At 43.6% G+C, this 22445-nt stretch overlaps 1 protein-coding gene across 1 annotated transcript in view; it reads right to left on the reverse strand.

Annotated features, from left to right (window-relative positions):
• Positions 1-22445, reverse strand: part of EVC (EvC ciliary complex subunit 1) — a 117138-nt gene that overhangs the window by 62414 nt on the left and 32279 nt on the right. The window contains exons 8-10 of the mRNA XM_090034493.1: positions 21238-21396; positions 18111-18327; positions 14538-14686 (exon numbers count right to left, since the gene is read on the reverse strand). Coding sequence (XP_089890619.1) covers positions 14538-14686; positions 18111-18327; positions 21238-21396 — 525 coding nt within the window. The remainder of the gene's footprint in view (positions 1-14537; positions 14687-18110; positions 18328-21237; positions 21397-22445) is intronic.

Below are 22445 nucleotides of genomic sequence, written 5' to 3' on the forward strand. Positions count from 1 at the left end.
GAACGAGGTAAGCAAATAGGCTGGCTCAAAACTGCAGCAACCTGGTATCTTTACTATCCACAGAGGGTGTGTCTACATGTTCATGAATGCCCTTTTGCCACTGCTCATTAAATTTAGTACCTCTACTGTTAGGTACTAAATAAATGCACATTAGACTGCTCTAATGTGCAGTAGCAACTGCGTACACTTTTTTTTTTTTTTAGTAATGCTTAATATACAGTAGCCTAACTTTAGAGTATCAGCATGGCTTTTAATGTAATGCTCTAATGTGCTGTAAAATATGCTACTGTGCATTGAAGCACACATGTAGATGCACCCAGAGAAGACAAAACTTGTTTCTATTAGATCTTATCTGAAAGAATTGCACGTTATAAACCACGCAGAATTTACTTACCTTTCAAAGACTGCATAAATCTAGCCAGGATACAAATCTCTGTTCCCACTACCAGAAAATAATTAAATTCCTATTGAATGCATGAAAGGTGGACTTTATTCTCTCTCCTTAATAATACCTTCTTGAAGTTCACAAAATCCTACTTATGTAATATTAGAAGATTATGTTCTGATTACAATGGTTCTACATCTAGGCTTCCATGGATGGGAAATTCAGTTAATTTAACAAGAGGTAGTTTGGTTCAAAGACCTTGGTTTGATGGTGATCCAGAATAGTAATGACTAAACTGGTTACCTGCTAACAGTTGTATTGTGGTTTGTGTGAGGGTCTTGCATTAGCTCTTCATGGACAGACAGTATCTGTGTTGGCCACCTTGGTAGAGTGGCCATAGATTTTAATAAGTATACTCATTCCTCCTTTCAGCTGGTCTTTTAAAGCCATGATTGCAACAAGTTAGCAGGCAAATATTTTATAATACTAAGGGGTGTAGGTTGTAGCTGTGTTGGTCTAAAGACATAGGCAGACAAGGTTCTTTGGGTGAACCTGATATCTTTTATTAGACCAACTTAAATAGTTGGAAAAAAAATTTTAAGCAAGCTTTCAGGTTTAAAAACCCTTCATCAGGCTGAGGAAGTCTCTGTAGTTGGTGTGTGCTCTTCCTGGATTGAATAAATAGTGAAGAAGCCAGAGGCTGGGCTGGTCTGCATGCAAGATAGGCAGTCAGTAAACATGTAAATTGAGTCAGTAGGTGATGGACAGACAGCCTGGAGGAGTGGGGGTAGAAAAGGAGGATGAATGTAGCAGTTGCATAGTGGAGAGGTACCTGGGGAATTGGATGGCATGCAGGTTATAATGTGTCATAAATCCAACATCTATATTTAGTCCATGACTTTTTGTATCCTGGAGACTGATGAAGTGAAATTCATAGGCTTGTCTCAGAAATGTTTTGTAAGTACCCTTTGAGGATTAGATCTGAGAGATTGGAGAGAGAGAGGTCTTCTTGTGAGAAATGTGTCCCCACCAGTAATTGGGTATTCCTGTCTTTGACAGATTTCCAGTGTGCATTCATTCTGGTGTGAAGTTGTTGTTTGGCCTCTCCTACGTATTGTCCATCAGGGAATTTGGTGCATTAGATGAGATGTATTACATTTCTGGAGGTGCAGCTGTAAGATGCAGGAATGCTGATGGCTCTGTTGTGTGGTTTGGTAATTGTGGGGATGGTGGAGATATGTCGGCAGGCTTTACATTTCTTGTCATGGCGTGTTTTGGGCCTTAAGAAGTTTGCTTCTGGTGATGAGGTTAGCGAGGTTTGGTGCTTGTTTGAAGGCTAGGATGGGTGGTTCTGGGAAGATCTCTTTACGAATACCGTCTCTTTCTAGTATGGGTTGCAATTGTTTGAGGATTTTCCATATGGGTTCAAGGGAGGGGTGATATGTCTGGGGAGGGGAACATTTCTCTCTCCAGTATCTCAGTTCTAATCCTCAAAGGAAACTTACAAAACATTTCTCAGATGAACCATTAACTCCCCTTCATCAGTCTCCTGGATACAAAAAACCATGGACTAAATATAGACATTGGATTTATGACACATTAGAACCTGGTCTGACATCTGACTCCCCAGGTACCTCTCCACTATTTAACTGCTACATTCATCCCCCTTTTCTCTCCCCCTCCTCTTGCCCCTCCCCCCTGCCTGTCTGTCACCCAATTACATCTTCACTGACTGCCTATCTTACATGCAGACCAGCCCGGCCCCTGGCTTCTTCACTATTCATTCCATCCAGGAAGAGCACACACCAACTGCAGAGACTTCCTCAGCCTGATGAAAGGTTTTTAAACTCAAAAGCTTGCTAAATTTTTTCCCCCCAACTATTTATGTTGATCTAATAAAAGATAACAGATTTACCCAAAGAACCTTGTCTGCTTATAATACTAAGTAAATTCTCCAGGCAAGGATCTAGTAATCTTATAGTAATTCTGTTCAAGCCAAGGTTGTGGGATGGTGCCAGGTAAATGTTTTATAATCAAAAGCAAATTTCACAGGCAAGGATAACATAATTCTATATGCTGGTATTGTGCCATGTAAAAAATACCCATTCAGACTCTGAAGAAACTTGAATTGTCAGTGCCTAGTCTGTGTATAAGTAGGGCTGCGTTCTTCAAGACTGTAGACTTTTTTGCCTTTTTTTTTTTAAAGAGCTATAATTTTGTACTTTAACAAAAGCAGTGAGGTTTTTTTAGAAACTAGAAACCTCAAGGGCATTTGCAGATGGATATTTCAGTTGTCCTTTGATCATAAAAATTGTTTCTAAGTAGTAGTAGTAATAATAATAATAATAGTAGTAAACAACGACAGTATCTGGCTATATATTGTGGAACAAACAGGAAGAATTGAAAGTCCTAGTACAAGCACAGAGTTGTCATGTAATTGGGATTATGGAGACATGGTAGGATAGGTTGTATGACTGGACTATAGACATGGATGAGTATAGCTTCTATAGGAAGAATAGGTAGGGGAAAAAAGTAAGAGGTTTTGCCTATATATAAAGGTGATGTACACATGTTCTGAGATACAGTAGGTATAGGAAGGTAGGTCAACTGAAAGCCTCTGAGTAAAGGTTAGAGGGGAATGCAGCAGGGGGGGAATGTCATGGTGTGCAGGTGGCTACAGGCCACCAAACCAGGAGGAAGAGGTGGATGAGACCTTCTTTAGACAGCTGACAAACTTCCAAATTACAGGACTTAGTTCTCACGGGGGACTTGAATTATCAGAACATCTGCTGGTAGAGAAGCAGTCCAGCAAATTCCTGGAGTATGTTGGGGATAATTTTTTATACAAATGGTAAAGAAGTCAACTGGAGGTAAGCTCTTTTTGACTTACTGCTCACAAACAGGGAGGAATTGGTTGAGAATGCAAAGGTGGAAGGTAACCTGGGTGACAGTGATCAGAGTTCAAGACCCTACAGGAGAAAGAAAGGAGAGCAGCAGAATAAGAACAATGGACTTCAGAAAAGCAGACGTTAACCAGCCAGGATCCCACAGGAGGCAAGTCTGAAGGGAAAAGGAGTCCAGTAAAGCTGACTACATGTTAAGGGTGGAAAAGCAAGCTGTTCCAATGTGATGAACGAATGGGAAGTCCAACAGGAGACCAGTCTGGCTATACAGCAGTCTCATTTAAGAAGTTGAAAGTCAAAACAGAATCCTACAAAAAGTGGAAACTTGGTCACAGTACTAGGAAGAGTGTAAGAATATTGCACAGGTATGCAGTGAGAAAATTAGGAAAACGAAGGCACAATTTGAGGTGCACCTGGCAAGAGACTTAAAAGACAATAAAAAGGGATTTTATAAGTATGATAAAAGAAAGAGGAAGACCAGAGAAGCTACAAGTCTCTTCTGGAATGCAGAAGGGTATCTAGTTACGGAGGATGGGGAAAAAAAGGCTGAAGTATTTAATGTGTCTTTTGTTTCAGCCTTCACAAATAGGGGCAGCTACCAAATAGCAAGCACAGTTGTGTGCAAAGATGGATAAAAACAGGTTACAGTAGCAGAATAACAGTTTAGGGATTATTAAGAGAAACTAGATGATTTTAAATCAGCAGGGATGGTTGGGATGCACCCTAGGGTACTGAAGGAACTGGCTGAAGTAACTTTGGAGTCATTGGCTATCCTCTTTGAGAACAAAGGGTGGTCATGTGAGGTCCCAGGTGACTGGAAAACGGAAAATATAGCACCTTTATTTATGAAATGGAAGGAGGATTCAGGGAACTACAGACCAGATAGCCCGGAAAGATAATGGATCAGGTCCTCAAGGAATCTACTGTGAAGCATCTAGAGGAGAACAAGATGTTTTTTCATAGATTTCATAGACATTAGGGCTGGAAGGGACCTCGGGAGATCATCAAGTCCAGCCCCCTGCCCAAAGGGCAGGAAGTCAGTTGGGGTCATAGGATCCCAGCAAGATAAGCATCCAATTTGCTCTTGAAGGTGTTCAATGGAGGTGCTTGAACCACCTCCGATGGCAGGCTATTCCAGACCTTGGGGGCTTGGACAGTAAAGAAATTCTTCCTTATGTCCAGCCTGAAATGGTCTTGCAGTAACCGTTTTACCTCATCATCCCTTGGTGTGCTCTGGTGAACAAACGTTCCCTCAGATCCTGGTGGTCACCCTTGATAAACTTATAGGTGGCCATCAGATCACCCCTGAGCCTGTGCTTTTCCAGGCTAAAGAGCCCCATGGCTCTCAGCCTCTCGTCATAAGGTCTGTTTCCCTGACCTCTGACCATGCGTGTGGCTCTTCTCTGGACTCTCTCAAGCTTCTCCACATCCTTTTTGAATTGTGGGGCTCAAAACTGGAGACAGTACTCCAGCTGTGGCCTCACCAAGGCCGAGTACAAGGGGAGAATGATGTCCTGGGATTTGCTAGAAAAGCATCTATGGATGCAAGCCAGCGTTTTGGTTGCTTTACTAGCCGCAGCATTGCATTGCAGGCTCATGTTCATCTTGTGGTCTATGATGACCCCCAAGTCTCTTTCTTCCGTAGTGCTAGCCAGCGTAGCACTGCCAAGCCTATAAGGATGCTGCAGGTTTTTCTTCCCAAGGTGGAGAACCTTGCATTTTTCGGGGTTAAACACCATCAGGTTCTTGTCTGACCATTTGCTGAGCCTCTCCAGGTCAGCCTGGATCACCCCCCTGTCTTCTGGTGTGGATGCTTTCCCCAAAGTTTGGTGTCATCAGCGAACCTGGCCAGTCTGCTCCTGACTCCAATGTCCACATCATTAATGAAGATGTTGAACAATATGGGTCCAAGGACAGAGCCTTGGGGGACCCCAGTGGTCACAGGACACCATGATGATTGACTTCCATCAATTGCTACCCTCTGCGTCTGACCATGGAGCCAATTTCCCAGCCAGCAGATCATGGTGGACCCAAGGCCACAACTGGGCAGTTTGGCCAAGAGGTGATCATGGGATACCAGATCGAAGGCTTTTTTGAAGTCAAGATATATGACATCAATGTCTTCTCCCTGTCCAGGTGATAGGTCACCTGGTCGTAGAAGGAAATGAGATTGGTCAAGCAAGACCTACCCACAGCAAACCTGTGCTGGCTATCTGATGCCTTAGGATGTTGGCATCGGCCAATCCATTAAGGATGGCTTCTTTAATAAACTTTTCTAAGATCTTCCCCAGGATAGAAGTCAGGCTGATGTTATAGTTAGCTGGATCCACTTTCCTCCCTTTCTTGAAGATAGGCACCACATTGGCCTTCTTCCAGTCTTCGGGCACTATACCAGAGCACCAGGAGTTTTCACAGATCCGTGCCAGGGGCTGGGCTATGCTGCTTGCCAGCTTCTTGAGTACCTTGGGGTGCAGATTGTCAGGGCTGGCTGAGTTGACGGTATCCAGGTTCTTAAGATGTTCCTTCATGAGGTCAGCATTTATGGAGGGCGGGGAATTTCCCCCACCCAGACCTTCCCCGGGCATGGGCGTCCCATGGGACTGATGAAAAACCAATGCAAAGTACCCATTTAATAAGTTGGCTTTTTCCCGGGCGTCAGTTGTTGGTTGCCCCATCTGGTTGAGCAAGGGTCCAATGTTGCCCTTGCTTTTCCTTCGGCTCCCCACATATCTGTAGAAGGACTTTTTATTGTCCTTTATGCTTGAAGCGACTTGGAGTTCAGTTGCAGTCTTGGCTTTCCTGGTTTGCTCCCTGCAGGACTGGACCAGTGCAGAATAATCCCCCTTGGAGGTGAATCCTGTTCTCCATCCTTTGTAGGCTTTTCTTTTTAGCCTCAGGAGGTCTGCTAGGTCCCTGGAGAGTCAGGGGGGCTCCTATGCCCTCTTGCTGCTTTTCCTCCGAGATGGAATAGACTTAGCTTGTGCATTTGAGGATCGCTCCCTTGAGGAGCAACCACTCTTCTTGAACTCCCCTCTCCCTGGGGTCATGGTCCCTTAGGGCCTGACTGACAAGCCTCCTGAGCTTGTCAAAGTCGGCTTTCCTAAAGTCAAGGACTTCTGTGTTGCTGACTGAGTTGCCAGCTTTACAGTGGACGGTGAAGGTGATCAGATCATGGTTGCTGTCACCCTGGTCTCCTATATCAGCTTGCAGGGATGCGTAGCTGTCCTTAACATAGAGAGCTACACCGCCGCCCCTTTTATCTACATGATCCCTCCTGTACAGGGCATAGCCATCTATACCTGAGGTCCAGTCATGGGTGCAGTCCCACCAGGTCTCCGTTATCCCAATGACATCATAATTATTTGCACTGAGCAGGAGGACAAGCTCCTCCTGCTTATTCCTCAAGCTCCTGGCATTTGTGTACAGGCAGGCAAGTGTCCCCTTGGGGGCTCTTGCCTTGCCCACAGATTGTACCACGGCTGGGGCAAGGGTGGGCTCCCTTAAGTGCCTTGGCCTACTGGCTTTGCAAGGGTTGTTCAGCGGAACAGCAGTGGCAGTAGTCCCCCCATCCCCCAACGAGCTTAGTTTAAAGCCCGGTGGAGCAGGTCAGCCAGTCTGGCTGAAAAGAGCCTCCTCCCCAGGGGAGAAAGGTGGAGGCCATCTCTTCCCAGCAGCTCGCTGCCTCTCTCGACAAAGAGCGGGCTGTGGTCATGGAAGCCAAAGCCTTCCCGATGACACCAGCGCCACAGTCTTTGGTTGACTACGTGGATCCTCCTCTCCCTCCTCAGCCCATACCCTGAGACTGGGAGGATCAAAGACACCTGTGCCCCCAGACCCTTTAGCCTCACTCCCAAATCCCTGTAGTGCCTTGTGACCTGGCTGGGAGCACTCTGAGCCATGTCATTGGTGCCCACATGAATAAGGAGCATGGGATAGTGGTCTGTGGGCTGGAGGAGCTTGGGGATCCTCTCCACAATGTCCTGGATGCGGGTCCCCGAAAAGCGGCAGACTTCCTGGGCTAAGAGGTCGGGGCAGCAGATTACCCCTTCAGTTCCCCTCAGGTTGGAATCTCCCACAACAAACACTTTATCTTTTGCCTTGGGAGAGTGGGGGTGGTAGCTGCAGTTGGGCCTGTGTTGCCTGCGGGAGCTGGCAACTCCAGCAGTCTCTGCTGGAGCAGCAAGAGGTGTGTACCTGTTGCTAAGCTCTGGCGGGGTAGGGGCCTTGGTGCAGCAGGCCTTAGGGCCCTTGACCACCTTGGCTTATGCCCCTGACTGGACAGAGTGGAAGGTCCTGGAGTCCTCCTTTGTCCTGGAGGGAGACAGTGGTCTACCCTCTGTTTCCCAGGGGAAAAGGGCCTGGCAGTATGAGTCTATCTCTTGCTCGCAGTCCTTGATGGCATGCAGTTTCTGGACTGTGGCGTGGAGCTCTTCCAGCTGGCACGCCAGAGACCCCATAAGGGGAGGTGGCCATGCTCCTGGGACCCACAGCCTGAAAAAGGGACAGGCAGCCCCCGCAGTCAAGAGCCAGGGGCTTCGTCTGCGTGGAGCCCGGAACCATGGGCTCTGTCTGGGTGGCGGTCTCTGAGGTGCCAGATTGGGGCACCACAGAGGCTGAGGGGGCCCTCGGGGTATGATGTGTGCCCATCCATGTCTTGCCTCTGGTAGGCTGGCTACAGCTGGGATGGTCTACCCTGGGGGGGTTCACAGGCAGGGTCTTGGGCCCTCCTGTGCACCCTCCTGTGTGAACTCTGCACTAACTCACGTGCCGGCAGACAAGCGCGCCTGTTTGCGCAGTGTGTTCATGAGGCTCCAGTCGCATGGCTCCCTGGGGGGCTGGGCGAAGTAGGGGCCTGGGCGGGGCGGGCTCCACTGAGCCACCTCCTCCCTCTCACTAAGGGGTTAACCCCCTCCCACCACGGGCCCCGCTTGCCTCTGGCTGTGCTGGGGGGTCGGCGGGGAGCTCCGCAGCTGCTGGGGGGCGTCTGTGGGACTTTGAGGGAGTGGGGGCACAGTGGGCTTTCACCTGTACTTCTCTCACTGCTCCGGAGCCTAACTAGTGTTCAGGAACAGCCAGCATGGATTTGTCAAAAAAGCAAGTGATGCTGGACCAACCTGATTTCCTTCTACAATAAGGCCACAGACTCTGTGGATAGGGGGAGGGGAGTAAGCAGTGAATGTGATGTACCTTGACTTTAGCAAGGCTTTTGACACTGTCCCCACTGACATTTTCATTAACAAGATAAGGGAATACAGACTAGATGAAAGTACATAACACATTGGATCATCATACTCAATGAATCATCAGTGACTGAATATCTAGTTGGGAGCAGGTTCTCCTGGTGTCTCTCCTGGGTCATGTATCATTTAGTATCTTCATTAATGATTTGGATGATGGGATTGAATGCATACTTAGCTAATTTGCAGATAATACCAAATTGGGTGTGGTTGCAGATATTCTAGAAAGTAGGGATAAGACTCAAAATAACCTAGGTAGGCTGTTAAAATGGTCTGCGATCAATCAGATGAGGTCCAGTAAGGACAAGTGGAAAGTCCTGCATCTGGGATGGAATAACTGCAAACACAGACTGGGGAATAACTGGCTAGGATGAAGCCCTGCAGAGAAGGACCAAGGGGCTCCAGTAGACCACAAGCTTAATATGAGCCAACAGTGTGCTCTTGTTACAACATTTTCCCCCCCCCCCAAGAAAACACAACCCAAAACAAAACAAAAGACCCAACAGGATACTGAAGTGTATTATTAGGAGTGTCACTTGCAAAATCAAAGGAAGTGATTCTTTGGCTCTATTTGGCACTGGTGAGGCTGGAAAGAAGTTCACACGTGGACTTAAACCTTCCACATCTAGGCCACTGTTATGCATCAAACTCAGGACAAGCAGCGGATGAATCATTACCATCCAACTTGTATCTGGTGGCCTATGTGAAGCAAATTTATAGCTTCTGTATGGAAAAAGGTGATTATTGCACAATTCATCATCCTAATTGGTGCCCATTTACAGAAAGGTCAGGGACTGAGTATGCTGCTACCTTATAAGTACCTGATATTTGAAGGGAGGAAAAAATAGAAAGGCTGGGAAGCAGCAGCAATTTGGATAGTCAATGCTCTTGTCATAGTTAGAGTGATGTTAGAGCCATAATGGTTCAGAAATTATGCAATAGGCAAGGATTTCTTAGCGTGATATCTTTTATTGGGCCAACTGCAATATCTGGGATAGTCAGATGGCTTGAATGCAAGACATTTTTCATCAGGTTTCCTTTTACTCCTGATACCTGATATTGCCGTAAGAAATCCTCGCCTTTGCTCTTGTCAAGAATTCAGCCAAGTTCTTCCCATTCGAGACTATCTACACATTTCTGGTCGGATTCAAATCTGCTTCTGAAAGGTACAGGGGGACAAAGTCGTCTTTTTTGGTTTTATGTTAGATATTTAAACAAGGAGTTTTGTGCCTTTTTCCCCTATTGCCCCTCCTCCTTGGGAGGGGAAGAGCTTCTCAGCAATACATACAGATTACCTCATGAGCCTTTTCATACCTGTGATATCTTTTTCATTTGTTTCTTTGTGCTTGCCTGTCTATACCTTTCAGTTGTCTCCTGGGTCACAAACTATTTACTTGGGTGACAAGCACTTTGAGGCAGAGACTGAGTTTTGTTTTTAGAGTCCTGGTTCATGCCAGGACTGCCTATGACTTATAGGCAAATAATAAATTCTACCAACATGGGTTCATCAGTGGCAGGTCTTGTCAGACCAACCTGGTGGCCTTTTACGATCAGGTCACCAAATCATTAGATGCAGGGGTTGCTGTGGATGTAGTCTTTCTGGACTTCCGGAAGGCTTTCGACACTGTCTCTCACCCTGTCCTCATCAAAAAGCTGGGAGACTGTGGTGTCGATGCCCACACGGTCAAATGGGTCGCCAACTGGCTGGAGGGCCGCACCCAAAGGGTGGTAGTGGATGGGTTCTTCTCGACCTGGAAGGACGTGGGCAGTGGGGTTCCGCAGGGCTCGGTCCTCGGGCCCACACTGTTCAACATCTTCATCAGTGACTTGGATGAGGGGGTAGAAAGCACCCTGTTCAAGTTTGCTGATGACACTAAGATGTGGGGGGATGTGGGTGCACTAGAAGGGTGCAATAGGCTACAAGCTGACCTTGACAGGTTGCAACGGTGGGCGGATGAGAATAGGATGGGGTTTAACACTGATAAGTGCAAGGTGTTGCACATGGGGAGGAAGAACCGGCACCACACTTACAGGTTGGGGAACTCCCCTCTTGCCAGCACGGAGACGGAAAAGGATCTTGGAGTCGTCATTGACTCCACGATGAACATGGGCCGGCAGTGTGGGGAGGCAGTCAAGAAGGCCAACCGTACCCTGTCATGCATCCACAGATGCATCTCGAGCAGGTCCAGGGAGGTGATCCTCCCCCTCTATGCGGCACTGGTCAGGCCACAGCTGGAGTACTGCGTCCAGTTCTGGGCGCCACACTTCAAGAGGGACGTGGACGATATGGAAAGAGTCCAGAGGAGGGCCACTCGTATGATCAGGGGTCAGCAGGGCAGGCCTTATGAGGAGAGGCTACGGGACCTGAACCTGTTTAGCCTCCACAAGAGAAGGTTAAGGGGGGACCTTGTGGCCTGCTACAAACTGGTCAGGGGGGATCAGCAGGTATTGGGGGAGTCCCTGTTCCCCCGTGTGCTGCCAGGAGTGACCAGGAATAACGGTCACAAGCTGGCGGAGGGTAGGTTTAGATTAGATATTAGGAGGTGCTACTTCACAGTCAGGGCGGCTAGGGCCTGGAACCGGCTTCCAGGGGAAGTGGTGCAGGCTCCTAGCCTGGGGATTTTTAAAAGGAAGTTAGATGAGCACCTTGCCGGGGTCATCTGACCCCGGTGCTCTTTCCTGCCAAGGCAGGGGGTCGGACTAGATGATCTACCTAGGTCCCTTCCGACTCTAGCTACTATGAAACTATGAAACCTTGTTTCTTACCCACATTAGGTGAATTAGACCCAGCTGCCATAGAAACCAATTATGTATTTTAGGGAAATGAAAGTCAGGAATAAGCATAACTGAGGGTCACTAGAAGTTGAATATAAAGGGTCCAGTTTCTAATGTAGTTAGATGCCTAGTGGGATTTTAAGAAGTGCTTTATTGGGGCACTACACTAGTCTATATTGGTTTCTGTTGTCCGTGACCCGATAACTTAATATTTTAGAATTGGAAGCTTAACAATCGCCTTCTGTGAATAGGCAACTGGTAGGGGGTACACGGGGGTGCATATGCCCCCCCGACAGCTGACACTGATGCTGTTGGTAGGGCTGGTGTCCCCCTGACAGGGTCAGTGTCTTCTGTGGGTGACCCCCCCAGATTCAGGAGGCACCAGTCACTCATGCTTTTGTGAGTAATATATTCAATATAAAAAGATATGCACAAATCTCTGCAGTGGTGCTAATGATAGGTTACAATTTGTCCTGGCTGCATTACAATCCAAGAAGCTGGTGAATACAAAGAAGGGCTTATAGGAAATTCAGTAGCTATTTGTGAAGAGACAAACCCCAATTGATTTTTGAATGTTAACTGAAGTTACTAATTAGTTTAAGGCATCTTGTGTTGAGAGGACAAACACACATGTGCTACAGGGATTTTCTTTGGGTTGTAAGACCCCATACAAGAATCACAAGGTTCTGGGGTTTTTAATAGAAGCATTTACCAGAACCTCAGCGGTGAAGTTCCATTTGTGTTCCTAAATAATGACTTCTTACAGTTTTATAATTAGTTTAGCCTCCAACATAGTTTTGGTCAATGCAATAGTACAGTGGCCATCAACGTTTTCAGGTTAAATGATGGAATGACCTAGGGTGGATCAGAGTTGGGAGGGTACACAGATGTTAGAAATTGGCCTCTGCCACTTCTCCCTGTGGTAGCATGGGAAGAGTTCCTGTTGTTGCCCATCTCCCAATCTCCTTGGGCTGGATCCAGCCTGCAAACTGTAGGCTGCTGACCATAAATATATTGGTTCATATTTGGAGAGCTTGTGCTGCCACAGTTTACTATGCAATACCTTGTGCTATATGGGACCAGAAAATATATATGAGGGGGACAGTAACTAGGAGGGTTTAGACTGTTGTATATCAAAAAGACATATTATGGGGAAAGATATTGTAAAAAGGTTGACATGCATACAGTCATTTGTTCCTTTATGATATATAGCAAACTTGGATGATCATTTCAATTTTTCACTCCATTTTGTATCACTAAAGCAGGAGTCTAGATATGATCAGCAGGAGAAATCTGGCTTTATATGAAATAATACTTTACCTTATATGGCATTTAGAATGGACTAAATCCCTGTACAATGAATCAGTACATCCGTTTTATTTTCTTTGGACAATGATTTGGGAAACCTCTATCCTGGGCACTTAATCTGCGATGGAATGTAAAAACTCCTTTTTAGCTTTGGATTTAGCTGGCTATACTGTATATCCATTGACTATACAGGGCTGACTGTACTAGTATGTTAATCACAGAAGCAAGGGAGTTGACATTAAAAAGTTTACACTCAGCTTGCTGTAGGAATTAGTGGGTGTTCAGGCGTTTAAATTCTAAATTGCTTAAAGCTATGGGTATTTGAAAGTTTAGGGTCACTGGTAGGAGTTAAGCATAAGCCAGCAAGGATGTTAGCCAAGAAATGCATGAGTTGATGGGTTGAGCAGTGCTGAACCAGGAACTACAGGAGCAGCCACACAGAGAAACAAGTCTTAGACTAAGCTCCTCTGAGTGTTTGTTTACATAGCCTTAAGTGCTAAAAGACCACTGTAACCAGGTGCTCTGGCCATCTGCATAACACAGACTATAGGACTACACTTCATTGATTCCTGCTTTAGAAAAGCTCCTTGTCTTGATTTTAAACACTTCCAGGGATTGGGAATCCAAAAAAACACAGTTAGTGAAATGTTCAAATTCAGTCCAATTTCACTTCAAAAGTCTGCACTGTTATCTCAAGTCTAAATCTGTCTAGCTTCCATTTTCAGCCACTGAAACCTGTTACACCTTTGGTTGCTAGATTGAAGAGCTCTCTACTGTCATACTTCTGTTCCATATATCACTACTTACAGATTGAAATCAGGTCACCATTAACCTCCCACTCTGTTGGGTAACCTGAGTCTTGGGTATTTTTCCAACTTCGAATCACTCTTGCAATCCTTCTTTCAATACTTGCCAGTTTTTCATCATTTTGAAATATGAATACCAGAACAGTACTCAGAGTTCCAGGGAAAAGCATATTCAGCAATTTTTATTGCTATAGATTAGATGGAATTTGAAAATGTGATTTGTGATTATTTCAACTTGATGTACATTACTTTCAACTGAGTATCTGTAACAATAGTCAATGGAGTATTGTTAAAAGTAAAATGCAGAAAAGGGGGTTACCTTGGGTAGCGCTCGTAGAGCCTATATTGGGGTTAACTGTAAAGCCATCTGCTCTTAAGGGGCATTTTCAGACAAAATGTAACTTATCATTCTGTTACATAATCAGAGGTGGAGATTGGAGAAACACTGATTGTGATATCCTGCAAGTCACATGGTTGTGGGGACAGAGCTAGGAGCATGACCACTATCTGAATTAGAAATATCTCGCTCATTCCCACTCTTAATGCTTAATAATTAGGGCCAGACCTTGAGGCAGGTGTATGAAGTTCTTTCTTCCCAACTCTCCATTTTTGTTTGTACCCTTTAGACTGCTACAGTTATAGCAGGAGGAAATAAGTCTTTTGGATTGGGGACCTTCATAAGTAAGTTTACTGAATTTGCAGTTTCATGGAAAAAGTGGAATCTGGGATGGCGAAATCAATTTTAAAAACTAATAAAATGCTCACTCCCCAGTGGTAACCAACTCTCCTTGCTGCTGCTGAAGTTCAGCCTCACAGCCCACCGGGGGGGTGGAAAGGCAGAAAGGGGCTACCTAGCAGGGCATCACGAAGGGCATCAGACAAGATGGCAGCTACCCTGTCATCCCTCCTCCTCCTCCTGGGGCCTCTCGGCCAATCGGTGTTGAGGGGCAAGGCCACCAGAGCACACCCAAGAAACATCCACAGAATTTACTATTTGTGCCACAACTAACCTGTGAAAATTTGTTTAGTTTCTACATGATTTAAGTAAACTCCTATTCATAATATGTTTGAGGTAACCGTCAGATAGAAACAAAAGAATGAATATAAATCTTCTGTAGTTTACCTGCAGAAATTCATGAAGATCTCCTACTTGCAGATCTTTATTGAGGAGATAGCTTTGTTCATTCTCCTGGCCTTGTTTGAGCTCTTCTATCTTGCTTGCACGACATGCCAGCTGTTTCATGATTAGGTCTTTAGCTTGTCGGACACATTCTGGAACACAGAGTGAACGATTTTTATCTAATAACCCCAAAGGCATGTCTACTGCTTCAGTTATTTTACAACTTGAGCTCTTGGAAATCCATTATTTGAGAAAATAACAGTTTCCATTTCTAGTTTTAATGTGCACATGAGTGGGAAGCCCGTAGTTCAAGCAATTTCCTTGAGAAATGAAAAACGATGTTGCAATTTCATGGGGGTAGCACTGTTTGACTGATAAGACCATCAGGCTTGGTGTCTGGACTTCTGTGTTCTGTTCCTAGTTGGGTGACTAACTTGCTGAATGGGCTTCACCAAGTCTCTTAGGTGAAAGTGTCAGCTAATTTGTTGTTGTTGTTGTTGTTGTTGTTGTAAGGGAGCCTGTTTTTCAGGGGTGCTGAATACTGACTCCAAATAACTTTTCCCCTGAAGAGCTACCAGTCTGCTTGATTTGTATGCTAGAGAAGTTGCATCTGTGCCTAGAGTATTTTGGGGGGAAAATAAGCACCCTATCCCTATTTCTCAATTTTTTTTTTTTGCGGGGGAAATACTATATGATCAACTTTTTATTCTACATACTTCAGTAACTTGTAACTTCCACTTGTGCAACTAACAGTGAATTAAAAATAATAACGAATGCAGCTGGCATCTAGTTACAGCCATATCAAGTTGTTTCAGTAATGAAAAACTCTCTTGTTGTGAAGAGATGCACAACAGTGCAATACACAAACAGCGTGCACATTTCTCAAACTCAGAGTTAATTGTGTTTGTCAGCAGGCTGACTGGCTACTTTGAAAATACACTGAAACTGTAGGAAAATCTTCAATAAAATTCTAGGTCAGTGTTTGGGGTTTTTTTTTTTTTTCTATAACAAGTTTACAAATGACCTTGGAAGAGTTAAACATACTCTTAAAACATGTTTTAGATATAACTTTTGAATTGAATGCAGACAGAGACATATTTCTAAGGAAAAAACAAGAATAATGTAAGATTGAATAATGTTTAAAAAAATGAGGTGGCTTGGGTGCTAAGGTGCACAGTTGATCACTCAGAGGTCACAAGTTTGCAGCCACAGCAGAAGTATTCATGGCACAGCCCTGTCGGATCCTAAAGAATCTGTGAATTCTGCTAAATCCTTGTCACAAGGACACAAAAAAGGAAAGGAAGGATGTATAAATTTACAAATCGATGCATGCATTTTAGGTAGTGGTTTTTTTTTTTTCCAGTTTAAGGTGTAGCACTTTTAAGCAGTGGTTCAAGGGACTGACATAATAAATGAGTTGATTAATTGGGGCTATATTGCTTGCATGCAGTAAGTTTGACTTCTTTCAAGACACAAGGCTGAACAAGTGCAAACCTATACAGGTTTTACTTCACATGAGTAAAAAGTATCTAGCTGGTCTAAAACAAAGTCCTTCTAATATCTCTCTACCTTGAAACAGAAACATCTGAGACAAAAAGTAATAAACATAGCTAAAGCTTAAAAATTATAAACTTGTGAATATTCACAATGGCTACGAGGTAACCATGTATATGCTTAAAGAATGCACAGGGTGCTTGTTAAACCCTTGATTAAACTATTAGTTCATAAGACTAGTCAACATTTTTACAGAGGACATAACCTGCAGAATGGGAATTGCTGACCTGAGACCTAATACAGTTTAAAATTCTAACCTAGTGGAGTCTGAATTGCTCTCCAACGAGAACATTTACTTTCAGATAACTCCGTTCTTGAAGCTCTGACACTGACAGCATGCCAATAGAATGGCTAAAGCAGCACTTGTCCTAAGAAAACCAATATGATGCAAGAATCAACCTTTTTGTGCTTGCACAATGAGTTCCTTGCCCAAGAGCACTTTTTAAAGAAACAAAAATTGACTGCAAGGATTTATATCTAAATATGGTTTTCTATGTTGCTTTACTCTATGGGTGGGGCAAGTGGATTTTTCCCTATTTGGTTAACCATATGTTCTGCATAAATAAAAATACACATTACTTTACATACTTTAATATCCACCCGAGAAACTGATTACAGCGCTGTATACTGTTCTCAAGCAAGTAACTTCAAACCCTAGTGAATTTTAGTATTGAATATATTTTGAGCTCTATTGTAAATATTGAGAGTTGTGAATCCACGTATTGCTCTGAATACTTTGTACTTCAAAATAATATCCTGTAGTTGATGAGAAACAAACATTTCACACATCACTAATGTTTTGAACATTTACTATGATTTTACACAAAGGCATTAACTCCTCCAATACTATGAATAAGATCCTGATTCAATACCCATCAAAGCCAATGGAAACCTTCCAATTGACCTCAATGAGCAATTGAGTCAGGCCTCAAATGTGTTGAGGTACTTTAAGCCACAGATTTACTGCTTAACAATAACATGGGAAGGTGTGGAAGATAAAAATAAAAAGATCAAAGACTATTTTAAAAATTTCCTAAAAGAAAATCAAGCTAAAAGCCCTGTTCAGTTTCGGAGCCGGAGAGAAATGAACTAAAGGCTTCTTTTAAAAGAGGTTGAGGAGAAGTTGTGTTAATTTCTTGCATACAACATACTTTCCTCTTGAAAAACAAAAACAAACAAAAAACCCAAAAAAACCACCTGCTAGAAACTGTGGTGCATATTGTTTTCAAGAAATATGGTAAGACCAGTTTCTGCCATTATTGGCAAAATTAAAAGCAAAATCTGCATGCAACTGGCAGGGAGAAAAGAACAGTGAATAGGCTCTATTCCTGAACTACCATTTCTCAATTACTACAGGGAAAGATTTCTGCCCCCCACTTCTTTCAGCCTTTCAAAAACAAGGTGTGTATCATATTCCCAGGGGGGTTGGGTGCAAGAAAATACAGGTTTTTGTTTCTGTTTATTTTGAGCTATTATGCAATTACCTCTATATACACTATTCAAATCAGGACAAATACTATTTAAAAACAAATTAAAAAATGTTATAGTAGATGTTTGGGTGTTTTTTTTATTTTGTTTTTAGTATATGGTTTGTTTTTTATCCATAATTTGTTAAAATGATCTTCTGAAAGGTTTTGCATATGTGGCCCTAGACAGCTGACAAAAACTTGTTAAGTGGCTCACCAACTAAAATAACTGCCCACCCCTGAGTTAAGCTAAAATAGAAAGCCTCACAAATACTTGGTGAGGGAGATGTGGTGACTTCTTTAAACTATAATCTCCCCATTTTTACAAGTCACAAACCCAGAACAAGAGCTAGGAGACTTTGAGCCAGAGTTTTCTGTTCTAACGACCAGCTCACCTACTTTTCTAAGAACACTATTTCTAGTTTTATTCTCTAGCACAGTTTTAGTTCAGTAATACTTCACACCTTGCTAATATTTTGTTTGACAAAAATGAGACAATTAATAAATCAAAGCATCAGTTAATGCATTTTAAAGATGAAAGTCAGGGGATACTCACCATTCTTGTAATGTGTTACTTGTTCCCAGAAAGCTTTGTGCAACTCTGCTAAAAGATCTTCCTTCTGTCTAACAGAGAGGCTGCTTTTTATGGTTAAATGGTCCAATATGTTTGACATGGCATTAAATCTACATTTACTTTCTTCTTCTATACGTGATTTTACAGAATCAACCATTTTTACCATTAGCTCCCAGTTGAATAATCTTTCTGGAATGTCCTGAGAACAAAATTAATTCATACATAGAAATTAGTTTCAGGACTTTTCCTGCAGTCCTAAAATATACTTAACCTTTTATTTATCTATTCAATAATGACAAATGAAACGGACAAGTCTAGACAGCCTAGTCAGAATAGTGTAGATCTTCAACAGTATTTGAGTACAGCTAGATGACTAAATGTGCCTGGGAATCTAGGCTTGTGCTCCTAGTAATCCATTGATTTGACTGTGTGTTTTGCTTTCGTGAATTGACTAAAACTATTTATACTTTTCATCAAGTGCTTTGGAGCTCCTCAAGGAAAGAAATTAAATCTTATATTGATGAGAGAGTTTACACCACATTTTAATGATCAGCATAGCTTGATGCTGAAGGGGCAAGAAGATCAACTAGCTGGAAGAAAAGGATAAGACCCTATTGAATTTTTCCCATTTAATAAACTGCAATAATTTAGGAATGAGCACTGCTAAAATATTGGTAAAGGCAAAAATTAGTGTAGCTTGCTAAATGTATTTATAGGAAAAATAACTGCATGTGGATGGGCAGCATCTATTCCACTATGGCATGGGGATCCAAAATTCTCTGTCATTCATGGAATGTAATTTCTTGGCTAGTGGTACTTAAATAGTGGCTTTACCCTAGGGACACCTTCAGTAACTACCATAACTAATGGACATACATGGACAATAGTCAGTCTCCTCAGACGCAGATGAGCCATGATAAAAACTCTAAATAGGAGACCTTGTAAACATGTTGGATTGCTCCAAATATGTGAGATAATCCATTTAGAATGACCACTTCATGTTGAAGTAGGCACAACAGGAGGCAGTCTAGATATGGAAGGAAACACGGTAAACAATGCAGACCAACCACAAAATGCTTTATTCTTCTGTATGTGTCATGTGTTTTACTTAAGTACAATGCTACACAATTGCTATAAGCTAATAAGTACTGTAACATTATTTCACAGGGAATTACAAAGATTTCATAGATTTCAGAGACATTAGGGCTAGAAAGGACCTCGGAAGATCATCGAGTCCAGCCCCCCACCCGAAGGGCAGGAAGTCAGTTGGGGTCATAGGATTCCAGCAAGATAAGCATCCAATTTACTCTTCAAGGTGTTCAATGTAGGTGCTTGAACCACCTCCGATGGCAGGCTGGTTCAGACCTTGGGGGCTCGGACAGTAAAGAAATTCTTCCTTATGTCCAGCCTGAAACGGTCTTGCAGGAGTTTGTGACCGTTCGACCTCGTCATCCCTTGGGGCGCTCTGGTGAACAAACGTTCCCCCAGATCCTGGTGGTCACCCCTGATAAACTTATAGGTGGCCATCAGATCACCCCTGAGCCTGTGCTTTTTCAGGCTAAAGAGCCCCATGGCTCTCAGCCTGTCGTCGTAAGGTCTGTTTTCCTGACCTCTGATCATGTGCGTGGCTCTTATCTGGACTCTCTCAAGCTTCTCCACATCCTTTTTGAATTGTGGAGCCCAAAACTGGATGCAGTACTCCAGCTGCAGCCTCACCAAGGCCAAGTACAAGGGGAGAATGACGGGGGATTTGCTAGAGAAGCATCTATGGATGCAAGCCAGCATTTTGGTTGCTTTACTAGCTGCAGCATCGCATTGCAGGCTCATTCATGTTCATCTTGCGGTCAATGATGACCTCCAAGTCTCTTTCTTCCGTGGTGCTAGCCAGCATAGCACTGCTTAGCCTATAAAGATGCTGCAAGCATTTCTTTCCAAGGTGGAGAACTTTGCATTTTTCGGTGTTAAACACCATCAGGTTCTCGTCTGACCATTTGCTGAGTCTGTTCAGGTCAGCCTGGATCACCCGCCTGTCTTCTGGTGTGGATGCTTTGCCTCAAAGTTTGGTGTCATCGGCAAACTTGGCCAGTCTACTTCTGACTCCAACGTCCACATCATTAATGAAGATGTTGAACAATATGGGTCCAAGGACAGAGCCTTGGGGGACCCCACTGGTCACAGGACACCATGATGATTGACTTCCGTCAATTGCTACCCTCTGGGTCCGACCATGGAGCCAATTTCCCAGCCAGCAGACTGTGGCGGACCCAAGGCCACAACTGGCCAGTTTTGCCAAGAGGTGATCATGGGATACCATACTGAAGGCTTTTTTGAAGTCAAGATATATGACATCAATCTCTTCTCCCATGTCCAGGTGATAGGTCACCTGGTCGTAGAAGGAAATGAGATTGGTCAAGCAAGACCTACCTGCAACAAATCCGTGCTGGCGTCAGCCCGTCCATTAAGCCAGCCCTCTTTTATAAACTTTTCTAAGATCTTCTCCAGGACAGAAGTCAGGTTAATGGGCCTACAGTTAGCCAGATCTACTCTTCTCCCTTTCTAAGATAAGGTTACACTTCAGATTTTCACTGTTCCTCCAAAGCATAGTAAATGTAGTGAGCTAGATTGTGTATACTGGGGAGATGAGTCTGGGTTAATGACTGACTTAATTGAAAAAGCACACAGTATTAGGCATTAACACTAAAATACTTGCAATTATGCTATTTTTTGCTCTCAAGGCCAGAGGTAAATATCTTCAACTCCTGGGAAGACTCAGAACCATTTTTAATTTGAATTATGGTCATCCCATCCATGTGCATTGCAACAAATATATTGGAGAAAATGTCCCAGTGCTTGGTTTAATGTTTTTCTTCTCCATATAATTTAGTACTCTTGCTGCTTGTTCATTGCCTATATTAAAAGTATTCCTATAACTAGTTCCAACGTAATGATATAGCTGCATTTTCAGAACCAGAATTAAAGCACCAAGTTCATTCTATTTAGGAGTTCTTACAGAAGTTCCTACTACCAAAAAAACTAGTTCTAACACAATAATGCTGAAATAAAGAGAAGCAAGTTGGTAATTGGTAAGTTGGTAAATTGTCTGCTTTACCATTGACTGCAAATCCTGAGATTCACTTAATAACTCTTCCACTACAATCATTTTGTCAGTCAGATTCATGATTATCTTTCTTGCTTTAGCACTTGAACATTTTGCTTGGTCCAAGACAAACTGCTGGGCTTCGTCAGTCTGTTTCCAGAAAGCCTCCATCTACAAAATAAGAAATAAACCACAACATATATATATATTTTTTTTTTAAAGAGAAAAAGATGATGTAACGGGTACTATGTGCGAGAGAGCTGCTCTACCACAGAAGGTAAATTGCTGGATTACAATGGACAATGTTAGAATCAGTCTCTGGAAAACTGTCTACAGAGGTTCTCATAGTTACCAGTACAGTGTTTCTCCGACACATTAACATTAGATATCAGTGGGTGCATCTACACATACACTTTACTGTAGCATTGACTAATTAGTATGCAGTAAGCATCACTGTCCACATGTGCACCAGTACTGGGGTGCAGTAAGTTAACTCTGCCATAACATAGTACTTTTCCCAACAGTTTTATGGCAGAGTAATTCACTGTGATAAAACACTTGAATGGAAGTTGACTGTTGGGTGCAAATTGCATCTGGTCAGCCCAGCCAGCTGGGGGCCAGATGCCCAGCTCCTGCCAGCCTCTCCACCACCCACTGTTGCTGCCTGGGGCTGCCCCCCCAAGTTCTCTGCCAGCTTGGGGTTGCTCTGCCTTGGCTGTAATTGCTATGGTCCTGGGCACATGAGTAGATGCTGTGCCTGGGAGCAGTTAACTCCAGTGCAAACTGCTCCAGAGTTCATTGCATTGCGTTAAAAGCATATGGATACACCCAGTGTTGTACCTCCTGGATAACCCTCACTTTTTATAGAAGTAAATCAATTTATACAAGATTTTGAAGATTGTTAATAAAAACACACATTTAAATGCTCTACTAGTACAATTGAGAAAAGAAAAAAAGATTGTAACTTATTAGCCTAACAAGTATGCTAGGTAAATTATTATATTAATATAGTATATTCATGGCCTCCAGAGGTCCCAAAAGATGGAGTGCTTAGTGGCTGTGCTCCCTGTTCCCTCTCTTCCCTGGACAGGGTTGGGGAAAATGGGGGATGGAGCAGCTGGGGACGCCAGAGGACCAAGCAACTGCCCTATTGCAGCTCTGTAGTTGGAGCACTCGCAGTGGTTTTGAAGTACTCTGGGAGGACACATCTGAGGGGCCAC

This window comes from Crocodylus siamensis, chromosome 2 (genome assembly GCF_052110815.1).
Source record: "Crocodylus siamensis isolate JL-2025a chromosome 2, ASM5211081v1, whole genome shotgun sequence".
NCBI lineage: Eukaryota > Metazoa > Chordata > Crocodylia > Crocodylidae > Crocodylus > Crocodylus siamensis.